Source organism: Medicago truncatula, chromosome 4, assembly GCF_003473485.1.
Source record: "Medicago truncatula cultivar Jemalong A17 chromosome 4, MtrunA17r5.0-ANR, whole genome shotgun sequence".
Taxonomy (NCBI): domain Eukaryota; kingdom Viridiplantae; phylum Streptophyta; class Magnoliopsida; order Fabales; family Fabaceae; genus Medicago; species Medicago truncatula.
Genome location: NC_053045.1, coordinates 55,444,620 through 55,466,912, shown reverse-complemented (window position 1 = coordinate 55,466,912; position 22,293 = coordinate 55,444,620). Strand labels below are relative to the sequence as shown.

General features: G+C 31.2%; 2 protein-coding genes across 2 annotated transcripts; both read right to left on the bottom strand.

Moving 5' to 3' along the window:
- Positions 1-12,037: 12,037 nt before the first annotated feature.
- Positions 12,038-14,172, bottom strand: LOC11442875 (blue copper protein). Its single transcript, XM_003609318.4, has 3 exons — positions 13,599-14,172; positions 13,032-13,517; positions 12,038-12,667 (listed from the first exon to the last, which is right to left on the bottom strand). Exons 1-3 carry the CDS (start codon positions 13,783-13,785, stop codon positions 12,228-12,230), a joined length of 1,113 nt encoding a protein of 370 aa, XP_003609366.1. The 5' UTR covers positions 13,786-14,172; the 3' UTR covers positions 12,038-12,227.
- Positions 14,173-17,569: 3,397 nt separating this feature from the next.
- On the bottom strand, positions 17,570-18,375 carry LOC11443272 (mavicyanin). Its single transcript, XM_003609313.4, has 2 exons — positions 18,104-18,375; positions 17,570-18,025 (listed from the first exon to the last, which is right to left on the bottom strand). The coding sequence occupies exons 1-2, from the start codon at positions 18,291-18,293 to the stop codon at positions 17,727-17,729; spliced, it is 489 nt and encodes a 162-aa protein (XP_003609361.1). The 5' UTR covers positions 18,294-18,375; the 3' UTR covers positions 17,570-17,726.
- Positions 18,376-22,293: the final 3,918 nt, after the last annotated feature.

Here is a 22,293-nt window from a genome sequence, read left to right as displayed (position 1 = left end):
TATCCCCCTGCTGAAGATTAAAGCAGTCCAGGTTAAATTTTATGCATGGCTAAGACATGACCAATGTGTATACTGTTATCCGTGCTATCCGCACCAAACCTGATCCTTTGTGGTAGAGACTTTAATCTGCAAGCTGAAATATCTATTTCTCAGCCAAGATTAGTTTCTTGACTCAAGTATATTGGCTTGGGAAAGATTTGTTTTTCATTAGCAAGTGATTGGTGACAAAACAGGCTAGTGACATTAATATTACTAGACAGAATAAACTATAACCGCGTTTAACTAAATCTGAAGCATAATTTTAAAATCAGTATTAGGAACCTAGGAAGTAAGTCAAGTTAGAAGACATGAGAATATTGTGAAATGGTGTCATTTAATGATATCCAAGGTCACCTCAAAATGGTAGAGGGTAGTTGCTCTGATTGTTTTCTGGGATATTACTGGAAATGAAGGTATTGGGGCTTAATCAATCTCAAATAAGCTTCTCCAACTTTTCATGGAGATGAAATGAGAAATTCCTAGGTGGCATACTGGCATTGCTGCCTACCATATACAACCCATTCACCAAACATAAAAAAAACATGTAATGCATGTGAGAAATGTAACGCTTTACACATGTCTGATATTGAACTGCCTAACTAATGAATTTTTTCTAGATCTTTATACTGATAAACTTTGATGTGGACAGATAACCAGTTTCAACTGTCTGATCAAAGTTCATTAGATGTTAGTTTCAAGATTTGGTTCAAAGGATACCAAACTGAGAGTTGTTCTAAAGCATGAATTGCAAGATTTTGTTTTACGATTGGTTGGGTTTTTGGTCCTAACATATGGGGAATAGACATCTAAGTCAGTAGTTGTCTTGTAATGGAATATACACTTCAAAATAAAACATGATTATTCTAATTGTGAATGCTTAGTGCAAGTTTACTTTTCAATAACGGTCACTATTTTCATTTTCAAATTATACGTGGGTGGGATGTAATCACATTTGGTTATGAGTATCATTTATAAAAGGAAAATGAGGAAAATGCTAATGAGTGCCGTTGGGACATTAAGTTTTTTTTTAATTTTTTTTTATTTTATTATAGAAAGAAATAAGGTGTATTAAATCAAGAATAAAGATGACTGGTAAATAACTATCAGGACGAAATGAAGATGAAAACTGTTACACATTACTAATACGAGGCCAGGAAAGGGTTAGAACATCTTTGTATATAAAAGGGACAAAAGAACCTCTAAATTATATTTAAAAGTGAAACCAGATTGTATTTACGAGATTGTTTGTTTATTGCAGAGTGAGTAGTATTTATACTCTTTGCATTAAGTTGTAAAAGTGAACCTTAATTATACTATTTTAATAAAAATATACATCAATTAAACACTTTGTAAAATTTTGATTTTTAATTTGTATACAAAACAAATTAAATCACCAAACTTTTGAAATAGAAGGAGTAATAAAGTTATGATAGCGTGAACCAATCAATTATGACAGAGAAAACTAAAATATCTTCCTTGCTGGAAAAACGTTACTACTATAACTCCTACAAAACAACTTCATAAATATCATTTGATTCTATGCCACATTTTAGACACACGTTTCTTCCTTGATAGAAGCCATAGTCGTGAGTTTAACCAATACTACTTTTGTCAACATCATGCATTAAGACTTAAGAGCGTTCCAATTCTTACGCAGGGCCATTATTGATATGCTATAGTATGCTGGTAACGAGGGTGTCATTATTAGTCACTCTCAAAAGCCAGAAGAGCATTTATCAAAATCATAGGTCCCATCCCATCGGGTAACGGGTGGTGGGGGGTAAAGCTTAGGGCCGGTCAAGGTGAGTTGTTTTGATAATGAATTGTGGCAACGGCTAATATGTATTCTTTTGATCTTTCTTTATTATAAATGCGATATGGTATTACAGAGGTCACAAGACTAAATGTATAGTGCTTCGACACATAAAACATAAAAAACATTAGTAAAAAGTAGAAACAACTTTTTATTATTATTATTATTATTAAAAAAAATATTTTTTAAGCGGTGACAACTAGGGTACCCATGGAAGAATGGTGAATAATTTACCCCAACCAATACACATTAGCCACATAAACATATTTTTAAGTGGTATCCATGAACTATCTTGACCCCACCAACAAATTGTTCATTTTCATTGGTTGGTGGGTAAATTACCCACCATTCTTCAAAGGTAATCTAGAAAAAACCTTTTTAAACATGTGTGCTAAAACTATACATTTGGTCTCGTGACCAAGTAAGATTAACTCTTATTAGACACATTTGCAAGCTGTAAACATTCAATCTGTTAAAAATCATGTTAGGTTTCACAATAGAAATCAAATAGGGGCGTTTTGGTAATTACATTTACAATTATTATTTGACGAGAATAAAAATAATTTACGTTTTTCAATAGAAATAATTTAAGATGTGCGTTGTTAACATTTTTCATAAAAGAAGAATGCTAGCATTTCTCATAGAAATAATCTAAGGGAATTTTGAAAGAAAAAAAAATGCAGGTAGAGTTTTGAAAAATACTATGACTTTTATTAAGGGGCTGTTAAATGTCAAAAAGTCAATCTTGAGACTTATAAATTATAACAAGGGATAATTTTTATCTTTTTTTTTTTAAAAAATAAAATAATAAAGGACATCAAATATTGTAGAAAACATTTTGTTTTAGATCATTACACCACGCAAATTCATAGTATTTTACTATAGACACAACACTTCTCTCGCGTCTTTTAAATTTTCATTTTTATCTCGTTCAGATTATATAATGAGATGTGGCAACAAATAATATGTATTCTTTTGTTATAACAAACATTAATAAATAAAAAATAGAAACAACTTTTTATTAAAAAAAGTGTTTTTCTATGAATGCATGCCTAAACAATTTAGTTTTGTGATCGAATAAGATTAACACTTTTTAGACACATTTGCAAAATTTAAGCAGCTATAACATTCAATTTGTCAAAAATAATGTTAGGTTTCACAATAGAAATCAAATATGGGCATTTGGTAATTATCTTTACAGTTATTGATTTGAAGAGAATAAAACAATTTACATTTTCCAATAGAAATAATCTTAGGGGATCTTTGAAAAAAAATAATGCATGTAGAGGTTTGAAAAATACTATAACTTTTATTAAGGGGCAAATAAATGTCAAAATTCAGACTTAGAGACTTTTTTTTTAAATGATGTCAGACTTGGGACTTATAAATTATAATAAGGGATACTTTTTAAAAAAAAAAAAAATAATAATAATAAGGGACATCGAATATTGCAGACAACATTTTGTTTTAGATCATTACACCTCACAAATTCAACATATCTTACTATAGACACAACACTTATCTCGTGTCCTTTAAATTTTCATTTTTATCTCATTTAGATTATAAAATTCAAAATCGAAAAATACGGTGTAGATTATATAATTTCAAACATGCATATAAAGAAATTTCAAAAACTTTTTTCTTTCCAACACTTGCAATTTCCTAACCTAAAAACCTCCAAAAACACGCATATGAATTTGAATTTCATATGTGCTTGTTATTGAATAACATATTTCTTTTTCTTCAAAACGTGTGTGGCTTCAAAATCTCAATATTTTTGCCCCAATGAATGTAATCTTGAAACAATTTTTTTATTTGTATCATAACCTAAAAACCTCCAAAAACACGCATATGAATTTGAATTTCATATGTGCTTGTTATTGAATAACATATTTCTTTTTCTTTAAACGTGCGTGGCTTCAAAATCTTAATATTTTTGCCCCAATGAATGTAATCTCGAAACAATATTTTTTTTTGTGGTGGTGGAGTTTGAACTTCGGACCTTATGCATTGTCCCTATCAACTGAACTAAGTTCACGAGGACATATGTATTTTAATTTGATTTACTGGGTAACACTCTTATGCTTGTATCGATTGATTTAAATTATAATTTAGTTTTTCAATTTATTATAATTGCATGATTCTTTTTCTTTTGGGTACAAATTGCATGATTCTTTATATGCGTTGACATTGAATTGAAGATGTTATTATTGGTGAATGTAATTGGATCTTTGAACAAAAAATAGATTGTTCTTGGTAATTTGTTGTGTTTATTTAAAATAACACACTAGACCTATTTTGATAGTACAAATAAACAATATATCATGTTTGAATTCAGTTAGATTAGTTTACTGCTATGCGAGTAAATAATTAGTTGTTTTTAGGGCTTTGGCCCTCTCTATCTAACAAAAGAAAAAATAGTTGTTTTGACTTGGTTTTAATGTTGATTTCGGTTGAACACAAATTTTGATGTCCAATTTTCTCATTGCAATTTTATAGTAATTATTATTAACTTAAGGACAAGAACTTTGTAACCCAAAAGCGTAAACCAAGCCATATAAACTAAAGAAATTTGACGACAGTTTCAACGGTGAGTGGGGGATGGAAAAGAAAATGGTGGTGGAACATGTGTGGAAAGAAAATCTAGTGTTTTTTTTGGGTTGCCGGGGCTTAACTCGACTTTGCATATGTTATGCATTGTCTCTACCATTTGTGTTAAGTTCACGGGGACAAAAAATCTAGTGTTTATAATAAGACTTATGCTCTTTATTTGATCTAAAAAGCAAAATTCAATTTTCTCGATGCGGAAAAATTTATTACTTCCCTATTATTTTTTATTTGGCTTAAATACACTTTTGGTCTCTCTATTTTAACATAATCAAAATTTTAGTCCTCTTATTTTCGAAACCACCATTTAGTCCCCCTATTTTATACTTTTTGGGTCTTTTTTAGTCCCCATCAATTTTGGTGATTTGTCACTTGGCATGCGTGTTGCTTTTTTTTTTAAGCAAAAAATTTTGGGGAGCAGAGGGGTCTCCTGCTGCTCCACCCTAATTATATAAAAAGTAAGAGAATTAGATTGGGGAACCATGAATCCTAATTTCTAAAATCCCCAATCTTCATCCATCATTTCTCTTCTTTACACTTCAGTATTGTTTTAAGGGTTTGTCTAACCTGTGCAACATTGCACATGTTAAGACATCTAAAAGTAGTAATTTTTCATTGAAAAACAAAACTTATTTATTAAAAAACTACATATTTAATATGAAATGCAAAAGTTCCAAGTCAAAGTTACCACTTTAAACTTCTTAACATGTGCAAATTTGCACATGATAGAAAAACTCATATATATATAATTGTTAATTAGATCTTTTTTCACTAGTAACCGTAAATTGGGGTGGAGTATAGCATGGGAAAGGAAAGTTGTTTCCCACCATGGGAAAGTTTTTTTGAACAGTTAGATTAAAGAGGAACACTGATTTAATCATAGACCACACATACCATATCTTTTTTACACTGTCTTCAATCTCGAGATTGAATTTCACCCACATCCACTATCACCGAATCCCATTTTCTTCACTGCCCACAGTCATAGAAACAACACAAATTCACACCAAGTATTTTTCCTCTCCCAATTGTTCTTAAAATAAGACTTATTCAAACTAATTACTTACTTATTTACTAACATCCAGTTAAAAAAAAAGATCTGCAGTTTTTTCTTCAAATAAATAAGTAGATCAAGGAACCACCATCCCCACCCTTTGCTCTCTCTCCTCCCTTTCCATCTCTGTCTGTTTGTAAAAATAAAAAAATAAACTCAGATTTGAAAAAGTTTCCTTAAACAACCTTCGCCGGAGAGCCATGGCAGACAACCGTGGGAGAGATTCATCTATATTATTGGTACAAATGTCTATAAGTTGGTGGCATTTAGTATACACAAATGCAAGATTTGTGCACCATGCAAAAGTTGTGCATATAAGAGCTGAAATCAATTCTGAGCCATTGATTTATTAATATAAAATTCCAACGGTTGAGATCTGTGCCAATTTTGTAACAGGTTACCTGCTGGTTTTAATGTGATGTTGGGTACATGCGGTCCCACCATGTATTAAATCAGAATATTCTATTCGTTTTTTTGTGTGGCTTGTAGTGGGTTTGGGCTGGACTATTTTCTGCTACCTTGTAAGAACATGGGCTGATATTTGCTGCAATTGCAATAACATGCGCTTAATTTTATTTTTTTTAGCACCTAAAATTGCATTTTGTATGTATATTTAAAAATCAGAAAATGTATAAAAATTAAGTAGAAGTCATTTTGGGAAATTGGTCGCTTGTAATTGGATTTTATTTTATTTTGGGAAAATTATAAGATGAATAAATTGTGTGTAATATTTGGTTAATAAATACACAATTTGGTTGCTATTATAAACTAAATTCAACATTTTAGGTTTTTATATGTGATATATATGACCACATAAATAATTTAGTAATTATCAATTTTTCAGTTTTTGTATTTTGATGTATTTCAGTTGTTGTATTTTTAATCTTGAGTTTTATTAATAAAATTGAATTATGTTATTTTCTATATTTGAATATAAATCTAGTTTTGTCGTTATAATATAATATTATTAATATTTATTTATATTATAATACTAATTAATTATAATAATAACTATAATAATGATTAAATACAAACGAAGCAGTGGTTATCTTTATAAATCAATTAACATTCATTAAAGTACTTTCCGTATAAGATTATTGCTATTAGGGTAAGAGTTGTGGGTTTAAGTAATCGTTGTGAACTTTTGATTTATCAATTAACAATCATCAAGGTAATTTAGATCGAAGATTTTTATTGTAAGGGTGAGAGTTGTAGGCTTGATTAGTCGATGAACAATTTGATTATTCATTGAACGTTCATCCAAGTACTTTGACTGCAAGATTCTTTCAGATGTAAGAGTTGTGAGTTTGATGGTCGTTATGACATCTTGGAAGTAGTTTAAGTTGAAGAATCTTGTCGTTAGGGTGAGAGTTGTAAGCTTGATTAGTCAATAAAGAGTTTGATTAGTCATTGAACGTTCATCTAAGTACTTTCACTGCAAGATTCTTTGAGTTAGGGTAAGAGTTGTGAGTCTGATGAGTCGTTATGACATCTTGGAAGTAGTTTAGGTCGAAGAATACTGTCGTTAGAATGAGAGCTTTAAGGTTGATTAGTCGATTAAAAATTGGACTAGTCGTTGAACATTCATCCAAGCAATTTGACTGCAAGATTCTTTCAGTTATGGTAAGAGCTGTGAGTTTGATGAGTCTTTCTGACATTTTGGAAGTAGTTAAGGTCGAAGAATCTTGTCGTAGGGGTGAGACTTGTAAGCTTGACTAGTCGATAAAGAGTTTGATTAGTCATTGAACGTTCATCCAAGTACTTTCACTCCAAGATTCATTCGGTTAGGGTAAAATTTGTGAGCTTGATCAGTCGTTGCGACATCTTCAAAGTAATTTAGATCAAATAAACTTGTCATTAGGGTGAGAGTTGTAAGCTTGATTAGTCTATAAAGAGTTTTTGTTTAGTCATTCAACGTTCATCCAAGTACTTTCACTGCAAGATTCTTTGAGTTAAGGTAAAAGTTATGAGTTTGATGAGTCGTTATAACATCTTGGAAGTAGTTTAGGTCGAAGAATATTGTCGTTAGGGTGAGAGATTTAAGGTTGATTAGTCGATTAAAAATTGGATTAGTCATTAAACATTTATCCAAGTACTTTGACTACATGATTCTTTTAGTCTGGGTAAGAGTTGTGAGTTTGAAGAGTCATTCTGAAATCTTGGAAGTAGTTTGGGTCGAAGAATCTTGCCATTAGGGTTAGTGTTTTAAGGTTGATTAGTTGATAAAGAGTTTGATTGGTCGTTGAACATTCATCCAAGTACTTTCACTCCAATATTCTTTCAGTTAGGGTAAGAGTTGTGATTTTAACCAGTCGTGCTGAAGTTTATGTAGTAGTTCAGGTCAAAGAATCGTGTCATTAGGGTTAGAGTCACATGCTTGATTAGTCGATAAAGAGTTTGATTAGTCATTGAACGTTCATCCAAGTACTTTCACTGCAAGATTCTTTGAGTTAGGGTAAGAGTTGTGAGTCTGATGAGTCGTAACAAACGGATGCACAATTCTTAAAATTGAATATTTTTTTTAGAAAAAGTGATTTTTTTCCTTAAAAAAACTATAACAAACAAACTTTATATCATGGAACAATTTAAGTTTTTTTTTTTGTCAAAGACTAAATTAACATGCAAGAAAATCATAAGGAAATGAATTAAGTTTTCGCTAAAAGATAAAAAACTTAATTTCATTTTAACCACTTTTTTTTGGGGAAATTATTTCACTTTCCCTCTTCTCCTAAAATAATAGAATTCATCTCCCTCCTTATTTAAGTATCGTGGATCTCAATCCTTCCATGTTTTGCATTTAAGAGTTGTGAGTTTGATCAATCGTTATTCTATCTTGGAAGTAGTTTAGGTCGAAGAATTTTGTCATTAAGGTGATAGTTATAAGTTTGACTAGTCTCTGAAAAAATTGATTAGTTGTTGAAGATATCATTTGTTAAAAGATATCATTGAAAACGTAAATGCAAATATGTTAGACTTAATATATTATTTATTACGTTGAACGAAGATATTAATAAAAAAGGTGGTGTTTTTTTTTTATTTTTTAAATAATAAGAGAATGATTTTTTCTTTCAAGTAAAGGTAATAAATTGAAAGATTAAATATGTTTTTGGTCTTATAAATATGTCAACTTTTCGTTTTATTCTTTCTAAAAATAATTAAATTTCACTTCCCTTTTCTCCCAAAATAATCAAATCCACCTCATTATTCTATCCCTTTATTTCACCACTTCCACATGCCTCCAACTTTTCCCTCCATCTAATTTTCACCTATTTGAGATGGCTCCAACATTCCCCCCATCTCATTTTCAGCAAAGCCCCAAATTAATAAAACACCTGCTCATTATTATTCATCTATCACCCAGCAAAGCAAAAACCAGCAGAAACATATTATCAAACCAAGTTAGTTTAAAATTAAATTATGGGTTCTTTCTCTTCTTCTACGCATGTAGAGTTTCTTAGGCATATACATCTTCTTCCTCTTCTTCTGAAATCAACTACTTGAAGAAGCTTGAAATCAAAGGTTGAATCTTGGAAGCTTTCATTAACTTCTGCAACAATTTCTAAAATACTAAAGTATTTCTAAAAATTTAATTTTTTTACCTCAATGTCGTTGGCTCCATTTTTATCTTATTTATTTCTTTGATTCAAAACGGGAACTATAACAATTGCAGTTATTGTAAAAAAAGAAAATGCAGTTTATAGTAAAAAAAATATTAAAAAAAATTGTAGTTTGATGCCTCTAAACTCAGATCTCCGAGTTCTAGTTCAACACGGTTTGCCACCCGGAACAAACTTCAGCATTGCATCACAATTATCCACAAATGGGTAAATGATTGATTTATGTTGATTTTTTTTTTTTTATGCAAAATGATTTATGTTGATGGTGAAGGGGAAAGTGGCAACAACGATTCTAAATCCAATTGAGGTTTCAATTCTTAAAATCACAACCCCTATTACGAATGAGAAATTAAAAGTGATTATTGCAACCCATCGAGGACCTTATACAACTAAAATCAATATTTATACAACTGATTTCATGTAATTGCTCTGATTCAACACAGATCATGTATTGGTACCTTCCACATATATCAAACCCATAATCATCAATAGATCCATCATGATCTACCAACCATTGAAGAAAAAAAATTCTTAATAAAAAAATTACAGGTGTGAGGTGAAGTTGAAGCAAGCGTTGGTATTGGAGCTTCGAGAAGGTTGAGGAGGGAAAGTAAGGAAGCTTTTTCGTTGTGGAGATTGTGTTTCGCTTCAACAGTGGTGGTCGGAACTCACGCGGCGGAGGAGTGTTGAGGAAGAAGGTTGCATGTGAAGGAGAGATGTGGTAGAGGAAAGGGGAACAATCAACCGCAGAGGGAGTATCATAGTAATTTTTAGCCATTGGATAGTGAAGCTCTATGGTACTTAGCATACACCAACAACATTGGTTCTTCCTCGCCAAACAACCCAGATGATATTCAGCAACATTTAACTCACTTTTGCAACAACCAAAGGAGGCAATGACAAGATTTTTTTTTTTTTTTTTTGGAAAAGCATATTGGACATTTAATTATTTTGATCGAAAATTATTTTTTATTTAAAAAAATAAAATAAAAACATGATTGAGGCTCATCGATCACTACTTTTTTGGTGAGCAGTTAAAGATTATCAACATCATGAAAAAAAGTTTTTCTAGAATTTAAATTTGGATTTAAAGTCAGAATTGATAAGATTATTATATTTTAATAAAACAAATTTCTTCATGAAATTAGGTCCAAAAGCTTCAAACTCAATCATCAATGGCTGCCACTCATATGTACACAAACAAGTAGCAGCAGAAAATCACTCCTCATTAGATTTTTTTTGAATGCTAAATCTAATTGTTATTGTCTGAAACTACTTATTCTTCATGTCAAGTATAGCAGCACGTAAACACAACGTCACAACCTCTACTTCATGTCTTTCTTCCCCTTTCACTTCTACTCAAACTCTTCAGCTGGGGTTTTTCCCTTCACGGCATCCTCTCCATCCTTTTCAATGCATGTTAATTTTCTGTAAAAAAAAAATAAAAATTGGGTGCCAAGAATTTAACAGCCACCGCTGCTACTTTCTGCCGAGAAGGATGATGAGTGAGCGGTGAGGTGAGAAATCTGTCGTGATTGCAGTGGTGTGTCCAAGCTGATAGCACGTATTTCTAAGGGTGGTGTGCATTACTACTTCATGTTTCACTTTTGGGGGGTGTAACCACCAAAAACAATAAAACCAAATATTTTCCATTATAATATGTTTTCTTTTATTATTTATTTATTTTCAGCAGGTCACCCCACCCCACCAAAACTGTCACCAGTCCATAAAAGTGTTGTTTGTGCATGGTGCACAAATCATGCATTTGTGCATACCAAATGCCACCCTATAGGTTTGCTGGCGATAGTTTCTAAAGCACAATTCAGTGGTAAATTTGTGTTCTTCTGTGCGTTGAAAACTAAGATTGAGAGGAAAGATGAATAGTGTGGTGGTGGTGGTGGTTGAGTGCATGAGTGGGGGGAATGGAAGAGAGATAATGTTGATGGATGATATAGTATGGACATACCATTATAAAATTTGTGTTCTTCTTTAATCTAACCGTCCAAAAAAACTTTTTCACGGTGGGAATCAATTTTTCTTTCCCATGCTAAACCCCACCGTAAATTGGATGTCAAGTTATTCTTTTGTCATTTACCTTGTAGGACAATTTTAAATTTTAATAATTTAAAGTGTACTTTTCTACAAGGGAACATTAATGATCTTTCCAGATCCTTTAATGCACAATGACATATATTCTAGTCGTTTCAATTAGGGACCACAATCAAAAGGCTACCAGTATTAGTTTAGCTAAATGTTGAATCCCGTGACCTCAACGGTATGGACTTTTCTGTTGAATGAAATGGAAGGTAAAGACTAAAGGGACTTCCAAATGTCACCATTTCCTTTATCACACGACTTTTCTCCAATCAAATTACTAACCCACATGACTTTTGAAAAATCAAAGAGGTTAAGTTATCAACCCTCATCCTAAATTCCTAATTCAAATTTCAAATAAAAATATGTCACATTTTCTCCACTACCACCCACACACAACGTGATTGTCACCTTGGTGTATTAAAAATTCATTCAACCCACTAAGTCCTTCTTTTGTATCACGGTAGGTACTTTAACAATTGTAAAACCTATTTATAAGGAAAAGATCACCTCACCTGCAAACATTTATGTGATATGATATAACACTATTAACACACTTCTTTACGCTAAAACTAGACGATACGATTCAAGTTATCTTATAACGACTAATTGATAGTAGGTGATCCAACTAATCTTAACCATACTATTATATCATCTTAAAATTTGAGTTGCATCTAACTGAATATAAGACCAACGCTTTTATAACCTTTACAAAAATATAATAGTTTACCGTAATTCTGATTGTCCGTGTGATATCAATCATAAACCAATATGCATTTTCAATTACAACTATCGCAAATAACAATTAGTATGTTTATTTCCCAACAAAAGTGTTTATTTATTTATTAGCATATGATACCAAAACTGTAGTAGATGAACAGAAATCTAACATTATTGTAAAATGTCCCAAAAAAACACAATAACAAAATAGAAACCAAGAATCACACAAATAAATCAAGAACAAATAATCCTCCTAACTAGGATCTCATCTCATCTCACCTCTCTAACAGAAAAATGTAGCTGCAATTGAGAGGACGGTGACAAATAACCCGGCAACTCCAAGAGACGCGGCACCGGAGTTCTCAGGAGGTGGACTGACAGAACCACCTGGAGACTGGGATGAAGGGGTGACAGGAGACCCCGGTGAGGGAGAACCGGAAGCAGAGGGTGGAGTGGCACCGGTGGAAGGAGAAGGCGACGAGGCAGAAGGAGAAGGTGATGTGGCAGGGCTGCTGCTACCACTACCAACATTGATGGAAAGCTTTTGGCCTGCAGAGCAGTGTCCAGGAACACCACAGATATAGTAATGAGTACCAGTTTTGTTAAGTGTTACTCTCACTGGTGGGTTGCTGAAAGTTGCAATTGGAGAAGTTGAGTTGCATGAATCATACTTTTCCTTTGTCACTTCTTCCACGTTGTGTGCATTCAATTGGAAATTGAAAACTGCATCATAATACAAGTTGATCAATAATTTGCCTCACAAAATTATACATCTAAATCATATTTCCACAACAATTTTAGACACCTAAATTCAACAACTGGTTAATGCATTTCACACACACTTTTAAAGCAAATAGTTGATGAGTATATCAATCAAGAGATCAGATATCTCATTACCATGTATTGAATTTTATTAATCAAGAATGGGGTCCTCTTGTGTGAAAATCACTGTATGATATGATCTATTTTCCTATTATTCAATTCTAACACTTCATTAATGACATGTGCAAGATCTCTAATTTTTTTCATCTCCAAATTAAATCCTAATATTTAATCATAAATAAATTTCTAAATAATAATGACTTACCAAGGATGTCTCCAACTTTGAAAGACTTGCCAGAAGCCCAGGTTGTATAAGCAGCAGTACCGTTAGATGGAATGATCCAGCCAATGGTGTCACCAACGGTGTAAGTAACACGTCCAGTAGCAGGAGCTGGAGCAGGTGTTGGTGAAGCAGTAGTAGATGGTGCTGGTGCCGGTGTAGCGGCCTTGGTTGGTGCCGGTGATTTTGCTGGAACAGGGGTAGGAGCTGGAGTAGCCTTTGGTGGAGAAGCACTTGGAGTTGGAGCAGAAACAGGTGAAGCAGAAGCTTTAACAACGTTAATTGAAAGTTTTTGACCAGCTGAACAATGACCTGGAACTGCACAAATGAAGTTCTGTTGTCCTGTTTCGTTCAAAGTTACGGTAGCTGGACTGTTTGTTAAGGTGAAAAGTGTGTTTGCTCCATTGCAACTATCGTAAGCTGTTTTTGTTACCTTAGCCACATCATGTTGTCCACTTGCATAATTGAACACTGCAAAATCAAGTTTACCTTAAAACAATTTTTATATAAACGAATCAAAACGACAAGGGTCTGAAATATATTATTTCTTACCTAGAGTGTCGCCTACGGTGAAGGTTTTGTTGGAAGCCCAGTTGGTATAGAATGAAGCACCGTTGGTTGGGATAGTCCAACCCGTGGTATCACCAACCACATGTCTAGTTTGTGCAAATGATCCATGGAACAGGTTTGCAGCAACTGCAAGTAGAACAAAAACAAGAACATTAAAGTTCTTTGCCATGGTTGTTTGTGTAGTGTAGTGTTCTTAGTGGTCTCGGGTCGCCCCTGTTTTTATAGGAATATGCTTTGCGTTTGTTTGGTTTATTGTTCTTTGTTCTAATAAAATGAAAGAACTTAATTTGTAAGGACAAATGTTTTGTTGGTATTTATAGGGAAAAAGGTGCAAGACTTAAGAGTCGTTGGCGTTTAGACGGAGCCTTCAATTTGATGCGTTCCAAGATTATGGACAAAAAAAAGCTACTAGAACTAAGACACGCTCATAGAGAGACTTAAATTTTATTTATTTAACTCTGATACTCGGTCTAAAGATAAGTCGATATCGTTTTCACTACACTAACAAAGTTTATATAAAATCAAAGCAAAATCACGTTAATAATGATTATTGACATATGAGAGAGTCGAATCTAAGGCCTAAATAGAAGTAAATTATAGGTTCCAATCCTTCACCACTAGACCAATCTTTTTCGTGTAGATAGACTAAATTAACCTTTGAAATGTGATATATATAATAGGACGGTGGATATGTGTGTAATTTCACAAAATAAGTTAGGTCAACGAAATTAGTGTGTTTAGACTTGCGGAGATTTGAGACTTTGAAGGAAATAGAAAAATAAAGCCGCGTGAGACAAAAGAGGTAAGCTAAGTTCACCAAATCAATTTGACTTGTAGCGTTTGCTAGGTTCCTCCAACTCCAACTCCTTTGTTTTTACACGAGAGCCATAAGGAGTCAATTATTGAATCTTTCTACACGTTCTTTATAATACTTTACCATTTGTTTTTCTTTATTGCCTCAAAATGATGAAGTTCTTTCGTAATTTTCTTTTCTAGAATTGTTCAATTATAACTTTTAAAACAATTGTTTGATTCTTACACGCATCTCTACTTTTCCAGCAAAACTTTATGTCAATTAATTTGCTATATATAAGCTTATTTAAAATATCATATTGTTGTCCTTTATGTATATAACTATGTGAAAAAAGATTCTTTCAATAAATAAAAACTATGTGAAAAAAGATGTAGAGACATTTGCTCTTTAGGACAAAAAAAACAAACTATTATTTTTTTTTTTGTCAAGAATTTATTTTAATTGACTCAACAATTGATGTAGAAGTTCTGAAATTGTGACAATTTGGGATCAAGAATTTACCAAATAAAAAATTTCTCTTTTAAATTGAATTTCATTCATCAAATAACTTTATTAGAAGTGTAGATGTGTCATGTTAAATGATAATACGACGGATGCACATCAATGACACATTGTACATAACATTTTGTCTATTTTTTTTAGGGATCAAATATGAATTTAAAATTAATCCACCATCAAAGGACGAACACCTTCTCCACAAGCTATGGACCAACATTCACCTTTATTAAGAGTTTCATTTGTATATCCTAACCAACACCATCTTTAAGTGTCTGTTTAATACTGTGTTTGTAAAACACAATTTGATGAAAATCACGGCAAAAAATCACATTATCATAGAAGCTAGTATTTGAAGCTTTTAGAAATCACAGTAAAAATGTATCGATGTGCAAACTTGGAACCAAACACAAACTAATAAGAGTATTATTTCAATTTCATGAATCAGAGGGATAAGTGGCACGTCAACCAGAGTTCATGTGTTTCATTTCAACTCCTAATTGATACTTAGAGATCCAAACAATCGATGAAATTTTATTTTGTGATGATGTATTTAGCTATGATCAAATGACTTGTATTATGATGATATTCATAATAATGGTCAACATTATTATGTTTCCTCTTATAAGTGATGGCCTTATTCCAAATTCTTACCTTATTTCCGGTAAAACTTTAATAAATTTAGACAAAATGTTCCGTGGTATAAATTGGGTAGAGAAAATTTGCTCTCTACAATTTACAAACTCATAGGCAAAATGCTCCTAAAATTTTACACTTCATGGAAAAATGCTCCCTAAATTTTACAAATGCAAAAATTATCAAAATACTTCATATGATATGTCATCACGTAAAAAAGCCACGGTATCGTATAACGTAACACATCGACACCCCTAACAAAACCCCTTGAAGAATGGAGCATTTTAGAATTTCGTAAATTTAGAGATCCCAATTACTCAACTCTTCTTAATTTACTAATTTACTATTGAAGTACCAGTTTCTAAGTCGTTAGATAACGTATGTTTGACAAGAGTTTTTAAAAATGAATTCCTTTATCCACAAGAGTTTTTTTTTTTTTTTTTTTTTTTTAGAAAAAAGTGTTTGACCCTATTTATCATTTTAAAGAGAAGATACTCAAAAATGAGTTGTTGGTCCTAACAATCTCTTTAATCGTACAGATTCGTAGTATGTAAAATTTTATTGAATGATAATGAACTTTTCACATTTTTTTTATTTTTTATTTTATAAAAATTATCTGTCTTTTTTGTTTATTCCAATTCATTGATTAAATGAACCATCACAAGATACATTTCTCTATTTAAATAGTAGTATTGAATTCCTATCTAAATCGTTAGATTTTGCATGATTGACATTATTACAAATTAAGGAGAGCAAAGCACGTCGGAACCTGTTTTAATTCATAGTGTTATTTTTCTCTAAGTCCAACATAGTATTATTTAAAGATGACTTATAAGTTATAATCATGATGTGCTGTGTTTCACATTCAGCATGTCTTGCTTGTGCCAAATTAAGTTTTGAAGCAGCAAATTGTTGACTTCCTTTTTAACCAGCCGATACAAATTTAATTATTGCCACTTACATCCTAAAAACTATAGCAATATTATTTCTAGTGATACATAGACAAAATCATATCCATATTTTTGTGCATCGTTATATAAAATAATTAGCTGTTTGGAAGTTATTATAGCCAGCTTAAAGTCAAAATAACATGTGAACATGCATGTTCAGATGTTCCATTTTACGCCTAAAACCCATTAATTGTCAAATGAAACTTCGTTTTAAATTTTCATCACTAGAAAGGTAAGACTTTGGAGGAAAGATAATTAGTATATTGAAAAACAGAATTAGAATTAGGCCACAACAGGATAATTGTTTATTCTTATGATACTCATACCTGATACCAAGCAAAGCAAAATCCAAACGAAAATACCATCTATAAAGTTCCTCAATAGACGTATATTAAACAAAAAATCTCAAAATTGGGGTTGGATATTGAGTTACGAGTTAAAAAGTTGAAGATCATAATTCAATTTCTGACAAAATGAAAAAACTAATATAGCAATTAACATTTCTCATTCAAAAAAAACAATTCTCTAATGGTATAGCAAAAAATTTCATCTCTGTTTCCTTTTTTTTCTTTTCTTTCTGCACCTATTATGTGCAATCTTACACTATATACTTGCCGACCCAAAATATAAACATTTTGTTTTTAAATATCTCACAAATATAAGTTTAATTTCAAATTCTCAAATATATTTATTATTATTGGGTTTTCATAGGTTTTCTCAACTAGAGATAATCATATTAAAATGCATTTCAGAAATTAAATATGAGTTTATTTCTCATACTAGATTCGAACATTGGTTCGCCACGTTGTGAGAGTCTAACCTTTTCCATTAGACTCAACTCAACCCACTGTTTGCTTAGATATATTTATTATTATTTTGGTCCTTAAGAGAAGGTGGCCCACTCATCTCACTTATATATGATCAAAATTGCTCAAAAAAAAGTGGAAAACAAAATCAGACAATTGTCATACTTGACAGAGCAAAATACAATTAAGTCTAATCAGTACTGCTAAATGTCTTGAGAAATGAAAATTATGAATACATTCATATACAAAGGATGTTTTAAGCAAATTTCATACACAAAATACAAACATCAAATACAATATTTTTTTTTGGACTCAAAATACAATATATTTATTAATATACATGAAAATTGCAAAAGCAGCTTCTAATAAAAGGATAGTCATAGAGGTAGTACATTTACTAGTGAGTAACTTAAATATGAGACAAAAAATTGAAGGCAATAGTAATGAAGACAAGAGTGAAAGTAGCAGCCATAGGTGTGGTTGAACTCTGTGGTGGAAGAGCAGTAAACACCTGGTCCAGTGACTTTAACCTGAAGGAGCAATGACCTGATAACGTGCAACTAAAGAAAAAATTCCCAATGTGATCCAAGGTTATTTTGGTTGGTCCTTGATTAAAGGTTTGGATATTTTTGTCATTGACATTACACTCTTCATAGTTAGCTTTGTTAAGTATAACCACACTGTGGCTTCCAGATTCATAGTTGAATACTGCAAAAACATGGTACCAACATTACAAATAATTAAATAATTGTAACATTATTGAAATGTAAATGTGTGATTAATTACCTAGATTGTCATTTAATTTGAATGTGAAATTTGCAGCCCATTTTGAATAGAAAGAAGTACCACCAGGAGGAAAACTAGTCCAACCTATGACATCTCCTCCTACTGTGTAATCTTCAGCTTCTATGGTTTGTAGTGACATTGCAACCACAATGATTACAATGATAATTGTTACGTTTGTTATTTGAGGCATGTTTTTATTGGTCTTTGTGTATCAAATGCCCCTATGCGTATTAGAAGAGAAAGGCTATTTGGAAGTGCATTTAGTATCTTTTGTGTTGATTGTTGCATACATAAAAGGTGGTGTGTAACGTAGGAAAGGTTCATCTTTTCCTACTATGGAAAAGTTAGATTCAATAATTAGATTAAGTGAAGAACATATTCTCTCAATACTAGATTTTTCTTCACACTATCTTCCAACAATTTAAAAATTCTGAAAATTAATTTTCAGAAAGTAAAAAAATCGAAAAAAATTCAGATAATTTTTTTTTTTAAATTCTGTAATTCATTTATTGAATGTTAGAATTTTTTTTTTTGAAAAAAAAATTATTTCAATAAAATTAAAATTTTGGAAACTAAGATAAGTTTTTATTTTTCTAAAAAGAATATATTTTTTTAATTTCATAATAAAATAAGATATTCTGAAATTAAAGTTTTTTATTTTGCTAAGAAAATAAAATTCTGAACAATTTTTTTTTCTTCATTTTTTCCAAAAAAAAAATTCTAACATTCAATAAATGAATTACAGAATTTTAAAAAAAAAAATTATCTAATTTTTTTTATATTTTTTTAATTTCTGAAAATTAATTTTCAGAATTTTTAAATTGTTGGAAGATAGTGTGAAGAAAAATCTAGTGTTGAGAGAACATGTTAAAAATATATTCTTCACTTAATCTAATCATTAAATCCAACTTTTCCATAGTGATAAAGGATTAACCTTTCCCATATGAAATGCCACCGTAAAAGGTAGGCTAACCCACACTAAGCATTGTTAAGGCAGGCAAGCAACCTTTGAAAGTTGGGTAGTCGGTTATCAGTTCTAATCTCATCACTTGGTGATGGTTGACTGATAATATTTCTAGTGCCTGCAGCGAATGTCAACGAATGGAAATGGTCCCAATAATATAACATGTCTTTAAAATAAAATACACGGTTCGTTTGATACCTTGAAGTGTACTACTTTCAAAATATTAGATTCAATTATCATTGGTGTCAATTTTGGTGAGCTAGTCTGACTTGTGTAAAAAAATTACACTTGTGTCCACTGAATATATACTCATCCCATTTTTCTTTATTTTTTTTATTTTCCCCTAATTGCTCTGCTTGTAAATTATACTCCCTCCGTTTTAAAATGAGTGTCGTTTTAGCCAATTGCACACAGATTAAGGAATTGAATAAAATAGTCAAATGTCATAGCAATTTTACTAAAATAACCTTACTTTATAAGAAAAAGACAACCTTAAAGTTGCATTGAAAATTGTGCGAGTGAGAAAAGTTAGAGTATTTATTGAGGGTAAAGTTGGAAGAAAAAAAATTAAAGTTGTATTGAAAATGTAAAGTGACATTCATTTTAAAACAAATTTTTTTTTTTTGAAATTTTTTTGTTTTTGTTTGGCCTATTAAGGGGTAAATCAAAACAAAAATATTTTACAGGGGTGAATCAAAATAAAAATTTTACAAGGGGGAAAACAAAGAATGACCTATATTACAGGGGATAAAGACCTATAAACCCTAATTAATATTGCCTCTTAGTACATCTTACACTATAGGTCTATAGCAAACGGTGATATTCCTATCCTATAGTTTTTGAGTAAATTATGAATATAAAGACAAACATTTTTCATTATTAATAACATTAATGAGACGTTTATATACCAAAATTACATAGCAATTGAGATGTTAAGTTCTTTCAAATGAAGACGATACTTGTAAAATTTAGGTGCTATACTAATCCATTTCAATATTTTTGTGCATTAGAAAAATAAGATCAACAGAAGTCGGCTCTGGTTTTTTTAGTGAGAGAAACTTCAACTTCTCTTTAAGTTTTCCTTCTCTTTCGCTCATCGAGAAGGGGTGGTTTTAGGTCATTCTTTGACTTAAAATCACAACTCTGCATCTTTTTTCCCCTTTCGTTCGATCTAAATAAGTGATTTTCACAAATATCAAGCGTTTTCTTTTGTGTTTTTTTTTTTTTTGTGATTTCGTCGTCTAAGTAAGACCTTGTGTTGTTCGTCGTCTTGTGCGGCGTTGTTTGATTTGGCATATTGTTTTAGGTCACAAATATCAGTCAATCACAGATTCAATCAATGATTTGGACGTCAACGTTGCAGATCCAGAAGCAAGAGTATTCTGGTGATTTAGATTATATCATATTATTTGTAGGCATTTTGCCGTTGTATGCTATTAACTTGGGTGCTGTGAGTTTGTTCGCAGATTCATTCTTTACGTTTTTAGCGATCTTGATTCTGATGTATTCTATCGATTTGAATGAATGAATATAATTTTGTTTTTGTCAAAAAAATATTTTTGTGCATTATTATTTATTTTTTTTTTTTTGGTACATGCATTATTTTTTTTTCTATACCCTATAATTTTGTGTTTGTAAGTTATAACAAGCTCAAAGTCAAAATAGTTTAAATACTTTTTATTAACCCTCTTATTCTCAAGAGAAAACGGCTCTGGTAATTTAAAGTTTAGTCAAAAAATAAATAAAGTCTAGCAAAAAATTGTTTATCCAAAAATCAAACTTATATTTTCTTGAACAAAACTTATATTGTGCACTTCAACATGTTAGCATTATTGTGTGAAGGAAAACATGTTAGGATTATATTTCACATCACAACAATAACATGAATAAATATACTCATGTGATAGAAATATTTATTTGCAGCTTTGGTTCGATTGGTTAAGGTCATATCCCACACATGTTTGAGTTTAGGTCCAACTTTCGATATAATAACCTATTTAATGGATAATTTTTAAGTATTTTTTGCAGACAATCTTTAAACTTTGAGGTTTGTCCTGAACCTCTAAAATCAAATTTACCTAAACTTTTTTTAAAAAAAATATTTATCCATAGTTTATTTTTTTGAGCAAATGAGTATATTTTCCCATAGATTATAGTTGCATCAATTTAATTATGACACCACATGGAATCAGAAAGGATAATGATACTTAACTCTTGAGTTCAATCATGAAAGAATACACCTATTAATTTTGATTCGATTATTTTAAAGTGCTATCTTTGAAGAGAGACACTTTAGAATAGACAGTTTTTTTTTTGAAGGATAGAATAGACACTTTTTATAAAGTGCTTTCTATAATTCAATTATTATGGAAATCTCTCACAAAATTGGTTGAACAAAAAACCAAAACCAAAAGTACGTAGATTACCCTTTTCTATTTTTTTTTTTGCTGTAATTATGATCTTCAAGTACTATTAAAGCAAACATGAAGAAAAATGTGCTAATAAGCACAATAATTCTCCAGTATCAATAATAAGCCAGTTCTCATACAAGGGCAAAGCAAGCAGTGGGGAGTAAAACAAGAGATCAGTTTAATGCAATCTTTAACTTGGGTCTTCTATTGAGTGAAAAAAAATAAAAATGTATACTTGAGAGATTTTTTTACAAGATTTATATATACTAAAATGACCGAATGGTAGTATTAAATGGTATGATAAACCTTGGGTTCAAACCCCGACCACCAAACTATATTTTTGGCGCTTTCTTTCTTCTTAAAATTCAAGCATGTAAAGCTTATTCATTCTTCATAATTTAAAAACTCAGAGCTCTTGCTGTACTTTTGGAAGAATGCTGAATCTATATTGACAGATTCTATTGTTATTTTTTGGATAGGTGGTAGAAGATTACACATAAAAAAAAGACAAACTAGCAATAAGTTGCTTGCTAACCCTTTCTAGATGACAAGAGACTTATGCGGTGCTTTAGGTATGTATATATGAATAGGTTGTGCGTGTGTCTGAGTTTTAACCAAATTAAGGTGTCACCACTCACCGTGCATTGGGTTCAAACTTCAAAATGAAGAAGGAAATACGTAACCAAACGTAGCCCAAGTTCATTGACATTCATTTGCAAATTTATACAATATAGTTTATCTTGAGCACAATAGTAATAACAAGTAATATTTGATTGTAAGACCATGTTTTTTTTGTCTATAGCTAGACATATATG

What these genes read in the sequence shown, in the direction of transcription:
- LOC11443272 (XM_003609313.4), bottom strand. Translation starts at nt 18,293, where the DNA reads ATGCCTCAAATAACAAACGTAACAATTATCATTGTAATCATTGTGGTT. An exon ending in CAAATTAAATGACAATCTAG is followed by an intron (nt 18,026 to 18,103) that starts GTAATTAATCAC and finishes ATGTTTTTGCAG; the next exon opens with TATTCAACTATGAATCTGGA.
- LOC11442875 (XM_003609318.4), bottom strand. Translation starts at nt 13,785, where the DNA reads ATGGCAAAGAACTTTAATGTTCTTGTTTTTGTTCTACTTGCAGTTGCT. An exon ending in CACCGTAGGCGACACTCTAG is followed by an intron (nt 13,518 to 13,598) that starts GTAAGAAATAAT and finishes TTGATTTTGCAG; the next exon opens with TGTTCAATTATGCAAGTGGA. An exon ending in CAAAGTTGGAGACATCCTTG is followed by an intron (nt 12,668 to 13,031) that starts GTAAGTCATTAT and finishes ATTATGATGCAG; the next exon opens with TTTTCAATTTCCAATTGAAT.